This window comes from Vitis vinifera, chromosome 7 (assembly GCF_030704535.1).
Source record: "Vitis vinifera cultivar Pinot Noir 40024 chromosome 7, ASM3070453v1".
Classification (NCBI taxonomy): Eukaryota; Viridiplantae; Streptophyta; class Magnoliopsida; order Vitales; family Vitaceae; genus Vitis; species Vitis vinifera.
The window spans coordinates 21,379,963-21,398,598 of NC_081811.1; the positions used below are offsets into that span (position 1 = coordinate 21,379,963).

Genomic DNA, 18,636 nt, shown 5'->3' on the forward strand with positions numbered 1-18,636 from the left:
TGATGCAATGACAACAAAATCTCCCATAATGATTTGTAAAAGTAACAAAGATAATTATGCGAGAAACACAAAAAATATGGTCATGTAATATATATATATATATATTATTCATTTTACAAACTAAATATAAAATATCCTACTAGATATGTGATATTAGGATATCATGTCCTTTGCATTTAATATCCAAATACATCATATCCATTGGAATCCAATGGGGTATAATATCTTAGGATATATATATATTATCCAATTTTGTTTTACCCCATCAACTAAATGTAGCCTAGGAGTGTTAATATAGACTTCCTTGTAAGCTTAAGTGACTTGAGTCAATCATGAGTTTGGGATACTGAATTTAACTCATTGAATTATGATTAATTAATTAGTCATATTAAGCTCAAATTAATTAATCTAATATAAAAATATTATAATGAACTTTTGTATAATATTGTGTATTTACCAAAATGTTTTTATACACACATAAGGATAAAGAATCAAAATATCTATCAATAAATGTATCTCAAAGGAATATGAGTTTGAACAATAACCATTAAGACTTAGAGGAAAATATTGACTTCCTCATAATGCATTTCTAAAATAACTCAATATCCCATTATAGAAGGTTAACTATGCTATAGTATCATATGATATTAAAACAAGATACTAAACCTAGGTTTGTGACCTGCTACCCACTTATTATGTGATCTCAAATCCTCTAATTATGTGATAAACTAACATACTTTAGTTCAATAAGAGCATATGTTAAATTCCACTTAAGGAATTACTATAGTTATAGATTTCCTGATTACAAATCTTTAAGATCACCCACTGAGACATATCATCTTAAAACCATGAGAAATCATGATACCTATGTTGAAAATATATGTTGTCACCTACCTTAATTAGTAATGACTTAATTTATAGGGAATATATCATCACCCTCATAGTCACTCGTAGATTAAAGTTATTGAATACTTTAGCACTAACTTGATATTCTTTCAAGATTGAGAGTGCATACAATATAGTAGCTTAATAAAGTAATGTCAACCTAATAACCACTGTTATAATTCACCACAAGTCTTGTCTAATGTGTAACCATATGCATTAGTGCACTTACCATGAGAACTCTATTTTAGTGACCAAAACAAGTCATTTATCTAATTAAGAGGTAGTGTACTATAACTTCAAATGAATTGTTTAAGTACATGAATCAGTTGTGAACGATTCATATATTTGCAAGGAATCTATGGTTTAGATTTTCCATGTAACTTCTAATGTACTAAAATCATGTACAATGTAAGAGATTTTAGATTTGAATGTTCAAAAAGTATAATGCATGAACATGATAAACAAATGGGAAACATAAATCATATTATAAATAATAAAAACCATTTATTATTATATAAAGTCATGCTTTTAAGGGTTTTATCTTAATTAATTCATTATAGGAATCAAACCCCCACTCATAATAACCTCTATAAGGTCATTCTCCTATCCCGTGCTACAATCTAGGAGATTGTGAAATAAGGAACTATGTTTTCTCAAGAGAATGAAAAGTATTTTATTTTTCAATCATTTTCAAAACATATAAGAATAAAATTTCTCCTAAACCTAAAGCCAAGTTAAACTCATGATTTATCACCAAGTTGAACTCAAGGTTTATCATCAGTAAGTAGTTGAATTACATTAAGATGAACTTGGCTTAGATTAAGTAGAAAAAAAAAAAAATTAACACAACAGAGGATGAAAAGGAAGACAAAGACTTGCTTGAAAATGAGAACAATGTAAATTGATTTTGCTATGACTATTAGATTCAAAGTTGGGATCCTCAATCTAAGGAATGAGGCATACACTAATTTGCCTATCCACTTCATACAAAAATTGAAACATGACTTCTATGTTTCAAAACCAGTAGGCACTGCCATTGGAGTTAAAGAGGATGTAGAAGATAAAGACCAAAGACTTTTTGGATCGACAAATTGCCTAAACTTTGAAGAAACTTCATTGAGGGGACATGCGAAATAAAGAAATCCAAAGTTTAAAAAATTGCCCAATAATGCGTGCAAGCGAGTAAAGAGACGTTATCTCAACAATTAATTTAAATTTTGAATTTCAAACCTAGGTATGATTTTCAAGCAATGATGGTTTTAAAAACTTCACAAACATGTACATGCAAAAGGAAAGAATATACTCACACCACTAAGACAATGTAATGGTCGACAACCTTTAACTAAAGGAGGGAAAAATGTGGGGTAACTTTCAAGATGGAAAAAACTCAATGTAGGGATACAAGTTCCCATTCCGTTCACATCAAAGAAAAGCAAAAAAATAGTAAAAACCAATTAAAAAACTATAATTACAAGAAGTAAACTGAAAAGGTCAAAGCATGAGCCAATGTATATGGTCCGTGTTTTTAAAAGCTCATTATCCTCGATGATTATCAACCCACATGATTCTATAATAGTTAGAAAGACCTATAAATAGCAAGTTCATCTTAATAAGAAAATCATTTTTTTGAACTCCTTTATTTAGCAATTTTTTTTCTTTAGTAGTTTCTTAGAATCAAACAGAGCATAAAGTTACTTTAGCGGCAAAAAAAATTAGACAAGGGTATAATTCGGAGGTTGAGTGTGTTTACTCCAAACCATGTTTACCAAACAGGGCGTAATTGCATGGGCGAGTAGGCGCGTGGCAGCAAGAGAGGTGGACCCATGGTCAACTTAACCAATAGGAAATTGAAATTCAGAAATTGCCTTCCGGTCAATTATTTCCTTCCCTTCTTCTTCTTCTCCCTTCACACACGGCCTCCTCTGTGTGTGTGGCGGAGTGGCGAGAAGCGCGATGCTGGAAAACCCTAGCGGTACGGATCCACCTTCTTCCGTCAAACAGCAGCGCTATGCTCCTCCCAATCAGAGGTTCCTTTTTCTTTTCTAACCTGATCCATTCCTCTTCTTTCATTTTCTCTTCATTCATTCGTCCTTTGTTTTCTCAGGAACCGTTCTCTCAACAGGCGCAAATCTGGAGGTATGTTTATGTTTATCTGTGAATCTGTGATTTTCATTCGCATGATTCGGAGGTGGAAAGAAAGACGGTTTAGGGTTGTGTGAATTTTTGCATCTTTATTCTCAAATTCCATTTCCCACATTGGTTCCTTCGTTATTATTTGACTCAGCACCTTTACTCTCTTTATGGTTTCTGCGTTATGATTTTTCGTTTTTTCTCTGGTAATTCCTCAGTGTGTATGTGTTCTTGATGACCACTTATATTTAAATTACGCGATTTCAATCTTTTTATGCGCGCTTTGATTTCCAATTTTGTTGTTTCTCTTGTCTTGTCACCCATCAATCTTAGAATCTTGCTTAAGCTGGCTAAGAACGTTTTCTCTTAATTTTTTATTGTTTTTATTTTATTTTTAGTTTATAATATTACATTGAATAGATTTTCACAAGAAATAGAAAGGGCCTTTCAATATATTAATACATTTCAAACTCTAAAAAACTTAGCTTTATTGATAAGGAAATGCTTCAGGTATTCTCCCTCGCTTTGTCCTGACTATATTTTTATTGGTAACGTTCTTGTTAATGCCTCCTAGACATTATTCATCAATCTTGTCTTGTGTTTAGTGGTCTTATCATGGACACACAAACACATGCCTATCCTTGATTTATTACAGCATAAATTGAAAGATATTCTTGAATTTATCGATCAATACAACTTATGATATCAAAAAATTGTCTTCAATCTTCAATTATTAGAAAATGAAAATAGATCTCAAAGAAGATAGATTCAATTTTATGGTTAAGCATTTAGTCAGTTTGTTCATTTCTTTTGTGGGTTAATATTAAGAATAATCTTAGGTTATCTCAACAACAAACTTCAGAAAAGAATGCCTAGAGGGGTATAATCTTAAGGTATACAAGCAACAAGCAAAGTAAAAGGGAAACACAAAAACAATATTATTGAAATCCATGAGACATTAAAACTTCCCCCCAAACTATAAATGAAATATATAGAAGATAATCTTCCCTCCCCATAAGGAGGTGTCAACCATGGAAACTTATTTTTTAAAACATATCGTTCATTTTCAGCTTCATTATCTCCAAACCTTCAAAGATTTTGGAAGTTATCTGCTTCTAGAAGCACCAAGAGAAACATAGAGGGGTCATTATCCACACAACTCTCCTCGTTTACTTTAGGTTCTTCTTGTGCTAGCTAGCAAAAGCTCATTTGAAGACCTAGGCAAAAGTCAAGTAAACGGTAAACCCAAACATGCCTAACATTGAAGGTCGACACCATCTTACTCTCAAACTAAAGCAAGTCAACGACAATTCACTAGAATCCTCTTTCTCATTAGCTAGTTAATAGCTGAGATGTTCTTTTTTAATAGGCAAACAACCAATATGTTAAAAGTGCTTAGCAAATAGGTGCGGTAAAGTATACATGGTATATGGTCAATAGCTAAGATCTTCTCCCCCATCAACATTCAAATGAAGAAACTAAAATTTTTTAATGAACTCAACTTCCAACATCTTCTACTCTCCTCATTTTCCAATGGTTCACTACATTTCTTTTTTGTTAAATGCAATTCTGAACATGTCCTTTTAGCTATCCTTAAGAAACGTTTCCCTATTTTGGGTCTTTAGTTGAAAATTAGCCATCTACTCATTCCCTAATAAAATCTATGCTGACTTCCAAAAATTATATCATCCTTTGCTAGTGAATCTCAAAATCACCACTAAGTTCCTTAATGAAGCCCTATTAAGGGAATCCAAGTTAGTAACACCAAAACCACCATCTTCCTTGGAAAAAGGATGACTTTCCATATGACTAGACTAATCTTTCCTTGAAGTGTTCCATACTCTTTTTTTGGTAGGTCCTTGAAGTGTTCCATAATGAGTTTCACATTGCTCTTGCCTTGGAGGAAACACCTAATGGCAAGCTGATAACATTTGGTGAAATTTAGTTAAGAGTCTTAAATTTGGATAATAATGGTGAGTGATGATTCTAATGACTAAGTAGCATATGCTCTTCTAACTAGAAGCCATATTGATGCCACACGACAATGCTCCTCAACAAGCTATGGCTTGTCTTGGACTTGCTAGCAATTTAAAAATAAATTCATTTGCAATTGGAGATATGGCCACACATCCATTTGAAATGGGTTTAATAGACAACATTGATACATGGTTGCCTCGTTTTAATTTGGAAAAAAGATATAATTGCGAAGGATAATATGATAAAAGAGAAGGATGATATAGTTACTAACCATGTATGAATATGTAATTGAATATTATTTAGAAGTCTATTTTTACTTATTTTAGAACTCTTTGTATTATTTTTGTATATCTAATCGTATTCATATTATTGTTTGTGTCCATGCTACATGAGGTGATGGATATAACTTTAGGTAATTGGTTATGAAGGTTATGATTTAATTGGGCACATTTGAGAGACTACCGATATTAGTGACAGAAAAGAGGTCCAAATTACAATAATCAAGATTACCACTCTATGGGATGATTGGAATGTGAAAAGTATCAAGAAAATTGGACAACTTTCAGAGGGCTATTATCATTGAAATGCAAAGCATGATAGTAAAATACTGGTAATGCCAACTGATCTTGAAAAGGTGGCTAATGATAAATCAATGTGATTGACAATGATTGAAGTCTCTAAAATACTAAGTAAACCTATACAATAGTAAAGCACCGCATGGAAATATGCAAAAAACAATTCATTGCTCCAATGTTAGAATCATTTTCTTTCCAAATAAGACCTAAAGTGCCTACCACTTGCCATCGCCAATCTTTTGCAAAAATATGGGGTGAGACACAAAGTGTCTACCCCCTTACCATCCTTTGACTAATGGGCAAGCTAAACTAGCAAATAGTGAAATAAAGTGGATCCTCATGAAAATGGTCAACGTGACAAGAAAAGATTGGTCTGGTGATACACTTTAGGCATAGAGGACAACTTGCAAAACCAAGGATGGAAATATCGATTTTCATGGATTTATCGGTAGCTGGATTTTATGGTTATACATATATATATATATTTCTTTTGATAGATAAACACATAGAAAAAATATATTAAGAGATAAGGGCGCCTAAAGGGCAACCCAAAGCATACAGGGAGTATACCAAAGGTGCCTAAAGGCAAGAACAAAAAGAAAAGGGGATGCAAAAAACTCACCAACCCTCATCTAAAACCCAACCAATAAAAAAAGTTGATTAAAGGTAAAGGTCTTACCTCTATACATGGCTTAGACCAAGACCAACGATTACATACAAAAGAATATTTCATCCTTTGAATCGAGAGATCCTCATTTTCAAAAGCTATCCTATTTCTTTCCTTCCAAATCGACCAAAATAAACAAAGAGGAGTTGCCATCCAAGCCTTTCTACGCTTCTTGCGCACAAAGGATCCATGCCAACCTAAAAAGGTATCTCTAGCTAAAAGGGGAAGGATCCACATCACACCAAACAGCGCAAAAACAAGCTCCCACAAGACCCTAGCCTTGGAACAATGAATAAGAATGTGATTAATCGATTCCTTTTCGGTACAACAAAGGAAACATCTGTTAGCTATGGGCCACCCCCCCCTTTTGAGTTGATCCAAGGTTAGAACCTTTCCCCACAATGCTTCCCAAGCAAAGAAACCCACCTTAGTGGGAACACAAGGGCTCCAAATAATGTTCCACGGAAACGTGACTGCACTTTTAGGTTCAAGAGCACTATGAAGGGATTTGACAGAAAAAATCTTGTCCTTAGTCTCTTTCCAAAGCACCCTATCCTCTAAGTCAATGACTAGCCTCTTTCCTTGTAAAGTCAAAAGGAACCTCTCCACTTCCTCCACCTCCCAATCATTGAAAGATCTAGAGAACCGGGGATTTCAACCCCCCTTTTCCCCCAAAAAATCCCAACAATCCGCTACCCACGCATCTTTTGAAACCACTAAATCATACAAAGAAGGAAAATAATCGCTAAGGGATTGTCCCCGTAACATTTGTCCTTCCAAAATCTCACTCTTCTACCATCTCCCATAGAAAATACAATATTTTTAAACATTCGGGACCCTTCCTTCCTAATTTCCTTCCATAACCCCACCCCATAGCCCTCCCTTACTTCACGGGTACACCAACCTCCTTCTTCCACCCCAAACTTCCTACTAATGACAAGCCTCCACAAAGACTCTATTTCAACCACAAAACGCCAACTCCACTTGCACAAAAGGGCCCTATTGAGAGTAGAAAGATTTCTTACACCCAAACCACCCTTTTTATCCGAATAAACAATTGCGTACTTCACAAGATAAGACTTTTTCTCCAAAGCTCCCCCACCCCAAAGAAAGTCCCTTTGAATTTGCTCTAATCTCAATCTCACAACTCTTGGCATACGCATCAAAGACATGAGAATGGATATATAAGGAAATATCTATAAGGAAACATATGTATTATTGTTTTTTCTATCATTTTTTTTGGAGCCTTCTCTAACATTTCTGAGTTTTGATCAATTTTCATTTCATCGACATTTTTTTACAAAATTTTCATCGATATTTCCTTATATATCCTTTTTTTACTCCAAAAAAAAAGAAACAAAATGATAGAAAAAACAATAATACATATGTTGAAGTTGTTCAAGGAAGAAATTGATACATGTATAATAAAATTTATAACAATAGGCAATAATATTCCAATTTTGAAAACGCATTATCCTAAAATGATAATGTATTTAGTTTGGATATATTGAAGGATATAAAAGAAATGCTGATTTATATAAGTATTTTTATTTTAAAATGTTGATAATTTTATTTATCTTGTATTTAATTACTATACAAAAGACATAATAAGATAATTAAAATTAACTTAGTTACAATAATTTAATTTTAATTAATTTGCAATTTATAATATATAAAAGATATTTATAATATATAATTCCATGTTTGTTTATAACATCAAAGCATATTTGGTACACTAATGGCTAAGGCCGTACTTTTCCTATGTAAGGACCTTGGTTCAATCCTTGGTCTTGTCACTTGTGTGTGTTTAAGTGTTTTTTTCTTAGCTTTAAGGAAAAGAATCCCACAATATAAAGGCAAAACAAAACAATGCCTTATTTATAAGGTGGTACCCTATATGCCATTATTAAAAGGAACATTGAGTTTTGGATGCAACTCTTCATTATAGAACTTAGGTTGATCCCAATCCACCAAAGATCCTAAAAACCCTAAGATCACTACAATTGAGAAACCCTTGTTTACTTTGATTTATACTCCCTAAGTTGGATTGTGGAGCCCCACATTAAATCAATTGAAGTAGAAATCTTTAACTAATTTTGTTAGTTAATTAGTTTTTATTTAAGTTAATCATAATTTATTAACATCAATTTGATTAATATTTTCGCTGTAGGATTTAGATAAAAGCAATTATTTTACCTAACATTGATAACTTTCATAGCCAGTCACTGAGAACAATACCTAGAATACTACAATAGTTGTGGTAATCCTTTCTTTGTTTTTTCTTAACCAAGATTGCCACATAACTAGGCTATAGGATTTTGGGACAACATAGAACTGCAATCAATCCCCATTAACAAGGAATGAAAATTTGGTTGAGGAGCTGCACTATTTTATCCATCCTATCCACTTTTAGACAATGCTCATTCTTTCCATTATAGCAATAAAGATATTCCAATTAACATGGTCATTGGTTAGAGGTCTTTTCAATGCCAAACTTACAAAAAACGCCTCTTGTCAAACTCTTCAATCTTTAGTCTATGGGCTCACTTGTAGTAAGAACTGCATCTAAGATCTGTCTCCCTTCCCCTCTAAAAAGGCAAGTTAAGAGTCATACACAACCTTTCCCACAACCTTCTTAATTTTATTAGCCAACACCTTTGCTAAAATCTTATACAAACCTCCTACCAAACTGATGGGTCTAAAATCCTATCTTATTTCCATTTTTCTTAGGGATTAACAGTATAAATGTGGCATTTAGACTTCTTTCAAAGATGTTTCGCTCATAAAACTCTTTGAACATACCAAACACTTTGTGTTTCACAAAATTCCAACATTGTTGCCAAAAGCCAAATAAAAGCCATCTAGCCCATGGGGTTTATCCTCACACAAGATGGATAAATCCAATAAAACCTCCTCTTCAAATTATGGATCCTCTAGTGTCCGTGAATCATCGCTTCTCAAGGACTTAAAAGATAATCCCTTGATTCTAGGATGCCAATCCCCTAATAGGCATTAGACATCCCTTCCTTCATATTTGACTATTTGGTTACGAACATTCTTCACCCTAACTTTGGCCATATGGTTCTTTCTCATTCATGCATTAGCCATCTTATGAAAAAAGCTAGTATTCTTATCCCTGTCTTTCAGCCATAGTACTCTGGATTTTGGTCTCTAATAGGTTTCTTTCAACATGGCCCACTTATTGTAATCATCCAAAGCCTCTTATCTAGCCTCAACCTCATCAGCAAAAAGGATCCTTTCCCTCTTCTTCACATCCCAATAACTGATTTGATTGAGGGCGCTTACTCTTCTAATAGCAACGTTCCTAAATACTTCTTTGCTCCAAATCTTAAGTTCCTTTTCCAAGGTTTTCGACTTATAGGCCAAAATGTGACTGAAGTATCCTCTAGCCTTGTAACCCATCCTCCATCTTTTTATCAGCTCTGAAAAATCTTCCACTTTCTACCACACATTTTTTAACCTAAAAGGGTTTTTTCTCTCCTCAAACCACCTCCATCCGACAATATGGGTGTATAGTCTGAAACAGGCTTTGACAAAACACTTTGAAGCAAATCATTGAAGTGGTCTTCCCAATCTTCTGAAACTGAGGTTTCTCAATGTCAAATCCTCAATAATCTCTGAGAAGCACCTCATTGATGTTGAAAATTTACTGCAGTTCCTTCTTTCCCCTGGGAATCTTACCACATTAAAATCCCCACCCACAAAACAAGGATCATCCCAAAGCTGTCTTATGTCCCCCAATTCTGCCCACAAAATTTCCCTTTCGCTCCCATCAATTGGACCATACACACCAGTGAGCATCCAGACAAAATTATCATCACAGCATTTAAACTGATGAGAAATAGAGAAGATTCCCACCTCTGTCTCAATTAAATCCAAGCCCTATTATTCCAAAACACAACAAATGCACCCCTTGCCATCCCCTTCCTTCCACAGCTCCCCACCCTAAAAATCTTTGAACTCCTTACCAACTGGATTGACATCTGATTACTCTTAGTTTCTTGTAAGCAAACAATGTCAAATGATTGAGATCTGACCAGAGATTTGATAATCTTGCTTTTCCAGATTGTTTGACATCTGCAATGAAAATAAAATAAAATTTTGCAATACGTCCAAGCAGTCCCGCCCGTGAGGGGTCACACAATGAAATCCACCCATATCCAGCTTTCTATACTCTTACTTCAAAAGCTTCTGCATAAACAGACCTGTTTCATGGATGAAGAAACTATGCATAGGCAAAAAAAAGTTTGTTAAAAAGGCAGCCATAGAAAAATGGAGGTCAATTTCCATTTTGAATCAGCTGATTTAGATACCTGTGAAAATAGGTTATGGTATGGTATTTAATCCTGGTTGTAAAGTTTGGTTAAGAAACCCTAATACTAGAATCACTAGATTTGAGTTTAAATTTGTCTGTTTATATCTAATTATTATATTTGTTCTTGATGACGTGACTCCTTGTTCTCCACTTTTACCATTTCTTCCCTTTGGGGTGATAAGTGCTAAACTGTTCAGCCAAATTTGATTCTTTCCATTTTATGTGATCCTTATACATCCATGTCTGTTTGGTGGTGATTCCATACATCATGCCATCTGTTCATGCCTTGAAAATGAGTATCCTAGAAAAATTAGACCTGATTTATGATTTATCCATCAGAAGTGGACAAAATGTTAAATCCGTACACCTAACTGTTAGCTGTCGTCCATTACAGAATAATTTGTACATATTTGTTTGTCTCTTCTCAAGTAGAGGGTGGATGGTTAAGTGAGGACATTTAATGCTGCATTTGTTGTGAATCATTAAATGTGAAATAAATTTTCTGAATTTGGTGGATTGAATTTTGCAGAGCGTTTTGATCGAATAAACAACTCTTTTGCAAATGATGGAGACAAGAGTCAAGTTGTTGCTCCCAGAAACGTGCCCAACATAGATCAAGGGGATTCAGGCAGCAGCAATATTCTGAATGAGAATGCTCGTCCTGGATTAATAGCCTTAGATGGTTGTTGTAGCAGTGAAGCTTCTCAGCTTTTGAATGATCGTACGTCTTTCAGGGATTATTTTATGTTTATGTAGAATTAATATGGAATATTGTTGTGTTGTTGGTCTATAGAATTGCGTGTTTAGTTGGCAGCATATATATGATTACCTCTGACTTGAATTTGCTAAAAACAACATGAACTCTGAAACGGGTGTAGTGCCCATAGCAGTGACTATGCATGTGTCAGTTGTTGTACATGAAATTTTTTCTAAAATAGGACTGTCCATCCTATATACTTTAAAAGTTTGACATTCCGGAGCAATAGTGAGGTGGTTAGTGGTGCTTGCTAATAGTTTTCAACTTGTGATGATGTTTGCTATGAAATGAAAATCTTATGGGACAGTTCTCTTCAGACTTTTTTTCCTACTTCTCACTCCATCTTTCCTATGACGGTTGAAATCAATCACCTTAACTGTCATTAATTTAGGCATACGTTCTTTTATTATTTTTTTGGTTCATGTTGATAAGTAATATATGTGTTTCTTATCTTCATCTATTTTAATTTTTTCCAACTGCCTAGTTCTGGATACATCTTATGCATGTCTGGTTACTGTGACTAATAAGTGGTTCTTTCTTAAAACTTAACATGATATTTTATGCCTTGTCAAAAGAAAAGGAAAAAAGATTAAAAAAACAAAAGAAGAAGACTAAAAGTCAATGTCAAGACAAGGTACACTGTACCCCAACCCCCTATTTGTCTGGACTAGGATGCTTTGAGTTGAGGGTCATTAACTCATTATCGTACTTAATGCTTATTAAAGGTTGCAAACCTATGGTTGGGATGGTAACCTTGGGATTAGGGAACTGCATTGAAGCCCATGACAAGTTAATTCCCGTGGGCTTGAGTCAATCTTCCTCATATTGTGTTCATTCTTGGTAATGGATCAAAAATTAGATTTTAAGAATATCCTTGGTCAGGTAATATTCGTCTATATTCTAATTACCTTGGCATTGTTTTCCCTCTTTAGAGTAGGGGCTTTCCCATTTCTTTGTTGTTTTCTTTCTCTAAAAATTCTGTCCAATATTTTAATTGCACAAAAACCTCTATGTTTCTCCCATTTTATCTCTTGGCAATGTGGTCTTGTCCATTTCCCTTGAAGAGAGACATTTGACTTGGGATGGCTTGGTTTCTTCTTCTTCCCCTTCTTCCTCTTCTTCCTAAAGTCAAAGTGTCACACTTAGGTTAATGATTCTTAAGGACTCGTATCTATTTTAGTTTCATGTGTATCTGTCACCTATTTTTCCTGATATGAGTGTTTGGTCTGATCCTCAATGTTGTTGTCAGTTAGTTTTTTCTTGAGCAACTTGGTTCCTTTTATTCCTTCCATACAAAGCCTCACCAATAATAATGGCTTTGCATGGATTTTGACAAATAAGATGGTTAATGACAGTGATTTGATCCAAGTAAGAAGGCCTTATGAAGCTTATAGTTGAGAATATTGTGTCATGTGTAGTGAGAGTGGGGAATTTGTTGATCATGTATTTTTACACTCTCTTGTAGTCTTTGGCATTGTTGATCATATCCTTTAAGGGTTTAAAGGGACTTCTTCAAGGTAGTACTCTTTGGTGCATTGGTAGTCTCACTTTGATTTGAGCTATTTGGTGGGGGAGGAATGCAAGGATTTTGAGGATAGGCGGAAGTCTATAGAAGTAATTGGGGCTTGTTTTACTTCTTCTGTTTCCATTTCCTATGGTGAAGCTTTTGCAAGCACTTTTGAGCCTCATTTTGCTTGATTGGAAATTAGGCCCTGCTTGTTTTCTTATTTGAAGTGCTAATAAATTTCAAATGTTTTTGTACTGTTTGTTTTTAAAGTCAAAAGTCTTATTTTCAGGTATTTCATCTGAATATAGAAAGTCAAAGTATTTAATTTTATCTGAATTTTGAAGGTTGAATAACATTTTTGCAATTTCAGGCATATCAGACCTATTCAGTTTTCAAAGAAAAGAACAAACTCCATCTTATCATGCAGAACCACAAGATTAATTAAAGAGACTTCTTGAATGGTTACTGCCCCCAATGGGTTTTATTAATCTAAAGTTTTATGGATGGTCTGGCAACTTAGGGTAATTAGGGATTGGAAAATTACTCAAGAACCACTTTAGTACATTGGTTAGAGCATTTTCTAAATTTGCATGTTAAAGTTTAGCCCTTGAAGCAAAGATCCTAGCCTTTTTGGAGGATTTGTGGCAAGCAAAAGCTTTGAGCCTCTTGAATCTTCTAGTAGAAGGCAATTCTGCTATTATAATATCTTGTGCAACTAAGAAAGAAAGAGGATCATGGAAGTTTGAGGGGTGGAGTGAGATTATTGATATTTCTTGAGAGCTTGGATGTTCCTTTTATCAGGTTCCTTGCTTAGGAAGTCATGTGGTGGATGTGTTAGGAAAGTGTGAAGCAACAAATTTTCTTTTGATGGAGCTTTTACCTCCATGAATTAGAATGAGCATTGCCCTATTCTGGACTAGTATACACTGTACATTTTCATTTTTATTAGACTTAGGATAGAGGTGTTTGTACTTGTCATAAGGATGTCTCATCCTTCTTTCTACCTATTATTTTAATGCAGTGAAGTGTTTGTTTGTGATTTTAAAAAATCAATGTTGGTTATCACTTTTAAGGGTTTGGTTGCGGATCAAGGAACTGAGGGATCAATACTTCTTGTTCACCTCTCTTTGGGTATTACCAGGCAAGGAGTTTTTAGCGTCTTCTTACTTTTATTTTGGTGGACTAAAGGGCTGTTTTCTTGGCTCCCTTCTGGGAGTGGTCTAAGTTTTTGTTCCATAACCTTTTGCTTCTAGTCAAGGTGTTGATTCCTTTGTATTAATCCCATCCATGTAGACAACTTTGACAATTTAATTTCATGTATTTTCCTGTTTTATATAAAAGAAACTTAATTCTTACTATGTATGCTTTTGTAACATCTTTGACTGATACACATATAATTGCACAAGAACTGTAGTCTGTATGGAACTTTTGCATAATTGTTACCTTTCTTGGGAGGGAATTCTTAACTGATGCATTTGGTGATTCGTTTCGATTTTGAAAAGATCCTATCTTGCAATTTAGTGTCTGGTTTCTCACTATCCTTGTATATTCTCTACTGCAGGTTGGGCAGCTGCTATGCATGGCTGTAATAACCAATCTCTAGATTTACCTGGTGAGTAATACATGACTGTGTTAACTGGTTTAGGATTTGGTAGTTTGTATGCAACATCTTTCATTTGCTTGCAACCATAGTATATTTCAGGCTACTCATGAAACCCTGCCCATAGTTATACATAATCAGCTCAGAGTTTCCCATGCTTCCCCCAATCCAACCTCTTTTTGCAATTAGAAGGCCATTGAAATGCCCTTTACTATTATATATGGTTGCTTTCCCAATTTCTCAATGTGATAGATGTGTCTCTTACCATGCACCCTCTCTTAAACTCCTTCCATGGAATACAACCATCAAATTTATACTCTTGTTCATGAAAGTATGGGTGATATTAGCTCTTTCCTATTCTCATTAGGAAAGTGTAGAAAATTCTCATTACCTTTACCTCTGCTATTGCTCTTATCTCAAGTGCTACCATCTTACACCCTGTGTCCAAAAATGTCATACAGTGCTTTGTATTTTCATCACTCTGTTGTTGTTCCTGTCAGTGTACTTGTGGAGATTTCTGAGGATAAGCATGAGACAGCAAATAATTGCATCATAACCAGGGTTGAGGTGATTGGAACTAGTGATGGTAATGAGGTGTGCTTTGATGTAGGAGGGCCCTTTAAGGCAAAGAACTAGGCTATTTTTATCAAATAAGGTAAGGGTTAAGTAGGTTTTGGGCTTGGGACTAGATGTAATGTGTGGAGGGTGAAGAGCGGGACATGGAACTGGTGAAGGGATGGCCAAAAAGGGGAAAGAATTGAACAAAGAAAGAAAAAAGGTTGCAAATTCCCTGGAACATTGCACCATACAATGGGGGGAAGGATCCTCAGCTGGCTTATGATGTTACCATTGGTTTCTTATTTCTCCATCCCACGCTCTTTTGAGTTGTAATGAAGGAGGTGGCATCTGAGGTGAAGGTGGAGGCATTCCTAAGCCACAATCAGGTAGCATTTTCATTACGTAAGTTCAGCATCAAAATTCAAATAAACCTCATAGCATTTCTTGGTCTAAAGTTTTGACTTCAAGAGGTCCTGGATAGTGGTGTTCACCTCTCAGAGCCACCTTTAAGGTTCCCAGCATGGTGAGGCTGGCTTGCTAAAACCCATGAGATATGATGGCAAAAATCAAACTTAGGGGGTGGCATTGCCTATTTTGCCTATTCCCTTCGAACCGATGGAAGCTGACTGGGTGACAGGGCCATGGCCAAGGCCAATGGGTTCTCTCAGTGCATTCATACCCCATCCCTGTGAACCTAGGACCTTGGGGCTGTAGGTTGTTCAGTTGTTGTATTGGCAAGTCATGCCTTGTACAGCATGGTTTTTGTTGAGGTTGATAGCTATGCATACCTCAGCGAGCCCTTGTTAAGGGTGATAGCTATGCACACCTTAGTGAGCCCTGGAGTTTCAACTACTTGCACTAGATTACTGCTAACGCCTCAATGTTCGGGTACTGAACTCGTGTATGTGAGGGAAACCAATTCCCATGTTATGTGTTAAACTTCATGTTACATATTTTGTTCATGTGGTGTCTCTGGTCAGTTAATGTGTTGAGCCCATAATGGACTATTTGCAAAACCTTTAGGGTGTTGCCCAGTTGCTTATGTTCCAAGTAACCTAGTAGCTAACTTAGCTTGCAATTTTCCACTTTCTTCCTCTTAATCGTTGCTTCTCTTATTTCCATCTTTTAATTAGTTTGTTTTTTTCTCTCCACTTTCTCGCATACCTTTTTTCCACCACATTTGTATATTGTTTAATTTCAAGAATTCTAGGAAAGTATTCCTGTATCAGTTTGACATCAGGGCAACATGGTTATAATTATCGTTGTATTTGTGAAGTTTGTGGTTTTGGCCCTAGGTGAGTTGGTGGTTTCGATGCATGTCATTAGTCTTTCTAAGCAGCCAATAAAAGAAGTTATTAATCAGTCTAGATTAGCTTTAGCTACTCTCTGGTAGTTCTTTTTGGTGGACAACACGAGTTGTTGTTTTCTATTTTGTGTTGGTGGTTGCAGTCCATGTTGCTTGCTTGGCTCTTCTACTTAAACTGTTGCCTGCATGCCTTTTTAATTCTGCTTTACTGAAATTTGAGGACGTCTTTCCTAACTTCATAGAAAATCAACTTTTGATGTGAAATTGAAAAGAATTATAGGATTGCCATGCTGGAAATTTCATATATTTACTTATTTTTTTTATTTTATCATGTTGAAAACCGCATTTTCAGTTGGCGGATTGATGTATAGGTTTAAACTGGAAACCCATATTGTATTGTAGTTATCAGTGTAAAACAACTACAATTGAATAGTTATCCCATAGGATTTATGTCATAAATTTGTTTTATTTGAATTAAAATTTATCCTTATTCTACACAACTTATCCTTATCTTTTTTTTTTCTTTTTTTTTTTAATGATTTTTCAGTTTTTTAACCTAAATACAATTAGAGATGGTGTTACGATAAGAATAAATTTACAGGATAAATTTATATGATTTATTTATGGAATAAAATTTATTGAATATGAAAACTACAAAAAAATTTAAATGTAAAAATATCAAAAAGCACTGGATTAGAAAAATAAAAAAGGCGGGCTAGATCCTTCAAAATTTTCAGCTAATTTATATGTATATATATTTATTTTTACTATGTTTCAGAAAGACCTGTGATGTACTCAGGAAGTGGTGCGTCTGCATGGGGACACTTCAGACTTCCTCATCAGGTGAAAATCCAAACTCACCCGGAATATCTCTCACGCACACCCACACCCCAACACAAGCACAAGTATTAGTAGACTCCTTACGATTGTTTTCATTGCGCTTTGCAGATGATGGATTTCTCAGGGGAGCTTCGCCGCGCCATGCAACGCCATGCGAATTCCGAGACTTAAATGCTTCCAGGCGCCACCAAAGTGTACCTGAAGTTCGACAGTGTTTGGCTGTGGAGTTTCTGTATAAACTCCTGATGCTCAGTTGAATCTGTTCTATGTGGCTTGGCACTTAAATGTGACTTATGCGCAGAAAACATGGCCCTTGTATGTATACGCATAAGCTCACAAAGATGACTCACTCGCAGGATTTGATCATATCAAACATCCTCATGAATCTTGGCTTCTCAATCTATGCATTTTGTTTGAATCTCATAACTCTTACGATCAATTTCTCACTTCTATGCCAACTGTACTGCAACCGTGTATAATGGATCTTTGTCACGAGCATGAATTTTCCTCACAATTTTTGTGTTGTGCAGCGCTTAGAGTTCTCTAAGCCTGCCTATTTTTACCCACACAAGATCACAATAAAGAAAGCAATAAGAAAGAGACAAGGTAGCACAAGATTATAAGATAAACCTGCCCAACTAGCATCAGTCTAGAGATTTTACAAGAACATTTAGAATAATTGGTGAATTCATACTTAGAATGATTGGTGGGTACACTATTTATAAGCATTATCATCTAACAACTTCCTATCTATCTAGGAACAAACTACTAAAATTCAAACTCAAATTTGAATAATGTCTTCAGCTTTCTCAATGCTTCAACAATTTGCCACTTATCCCTTGACTGATGCAAAGCCTTTAGTCAACATGTAATGTTTGTCCCTTGATCAATGTTGTCTATACTCAAGCTCAACAACCTGAGATTGGTTTGACTTGTGTCAAGTGATTTCCTATCTCAACACATCATGTGTCAAACCCTACCTTTACTTAAGCTACCCTAATGCCAAGGTGCATTTCTTCCTTCAAGTTGACCCTAATGCTAAGGAGTCTTCCATGTGTTAGTCTATGTTTGGTTTTGAGTTCATTAGTATAATTTTACTCAAGTGTCTAGTCAGCCTCTTTTGTGCCGTTGCTTGTGTGTTTAGGTATTCCATGCATGTCAAGCCATCTCTTAGCCTATATGCTTACAATGTTGCTTTGTTGCTAAGTCATATTCTTAAACCATGATTTGTGTTACTTTGTTGGCCTATGTGTGTGCCAACCATGTTAATCCTTCTAGTTCAAGGTAACCATGCTCATTCGTGTGCCACAATTTTACCCCCATCATTGCACTTATGTGTTGTGCCACACTTCTTGACATTGTGTTCATGTGTGCATGGTTGTAAAGCTCACCATCGTACCTTGCTTAGTTCTGAAGCCCTCATGTCATGCCCTTAGTGTGATATATCTTGCGTCATTATCACCACCTTTATTCACACATACATTCCCTCCCTAAAAAG

At 35.2% G+C, this 18,636-nt stretch overlaps 1 protein-coding gene across 1 annotated transcript; it reads left to right on the forward strand.

Moving 5' to 3' along the window:
* Positions 1–2,616: 2,616 nt before the first annotated feature.
* On the forward strand, positions 2,617–17,652 carry LOC100248340 (uncharacterized). The gene is made up of 6 exons (XM_003635071.4): positions 2,617–2,912; positions 2,990–3,021; positions 11,100–11,291; positions 14,396–14,446; positions 17,077–17,141; positions 17,247–17,652. The coding sequence occupies exons 1-6, from the start codon at positions 2,839–2,841 to the stop codon at positions 17,307–17,309; spliced, it is 477 nt and encodes a 158-aa protein (XP_003635119.3). The 5' UTR covers positions 2,617–2,838; the 3' UTR covers positions 17,310–17,652.
* Positions 17,653–18,636: the final 984 nt, after the last annotated feature.

Excerpts from the sequence above, each read along its gene's own strand:
- LOC100248340 (XM_003635071.4), top strand. The coding sequence starts at position 2,839 with ATGCTGGAAAACCCTAGCGGTACGGATCCACCTTCTTCCGTCAAACAG. Across the intron at positions 2,913-2,989 it reads TATGCTCCTCCCAATCAGAG|GAACCGTTCTCTCAACAGGC; the intron begins GTTCCTTTTTCT and ends TTGTTTTCTCAG. Across the intron at positions 3,022-11,099 it reads CAACAGGCGCAAATCTGGAG|AGCGTTTTGATCGAATAAAC; the intron begins GTATGTTTATGT and ends TGAATTTTGCAG.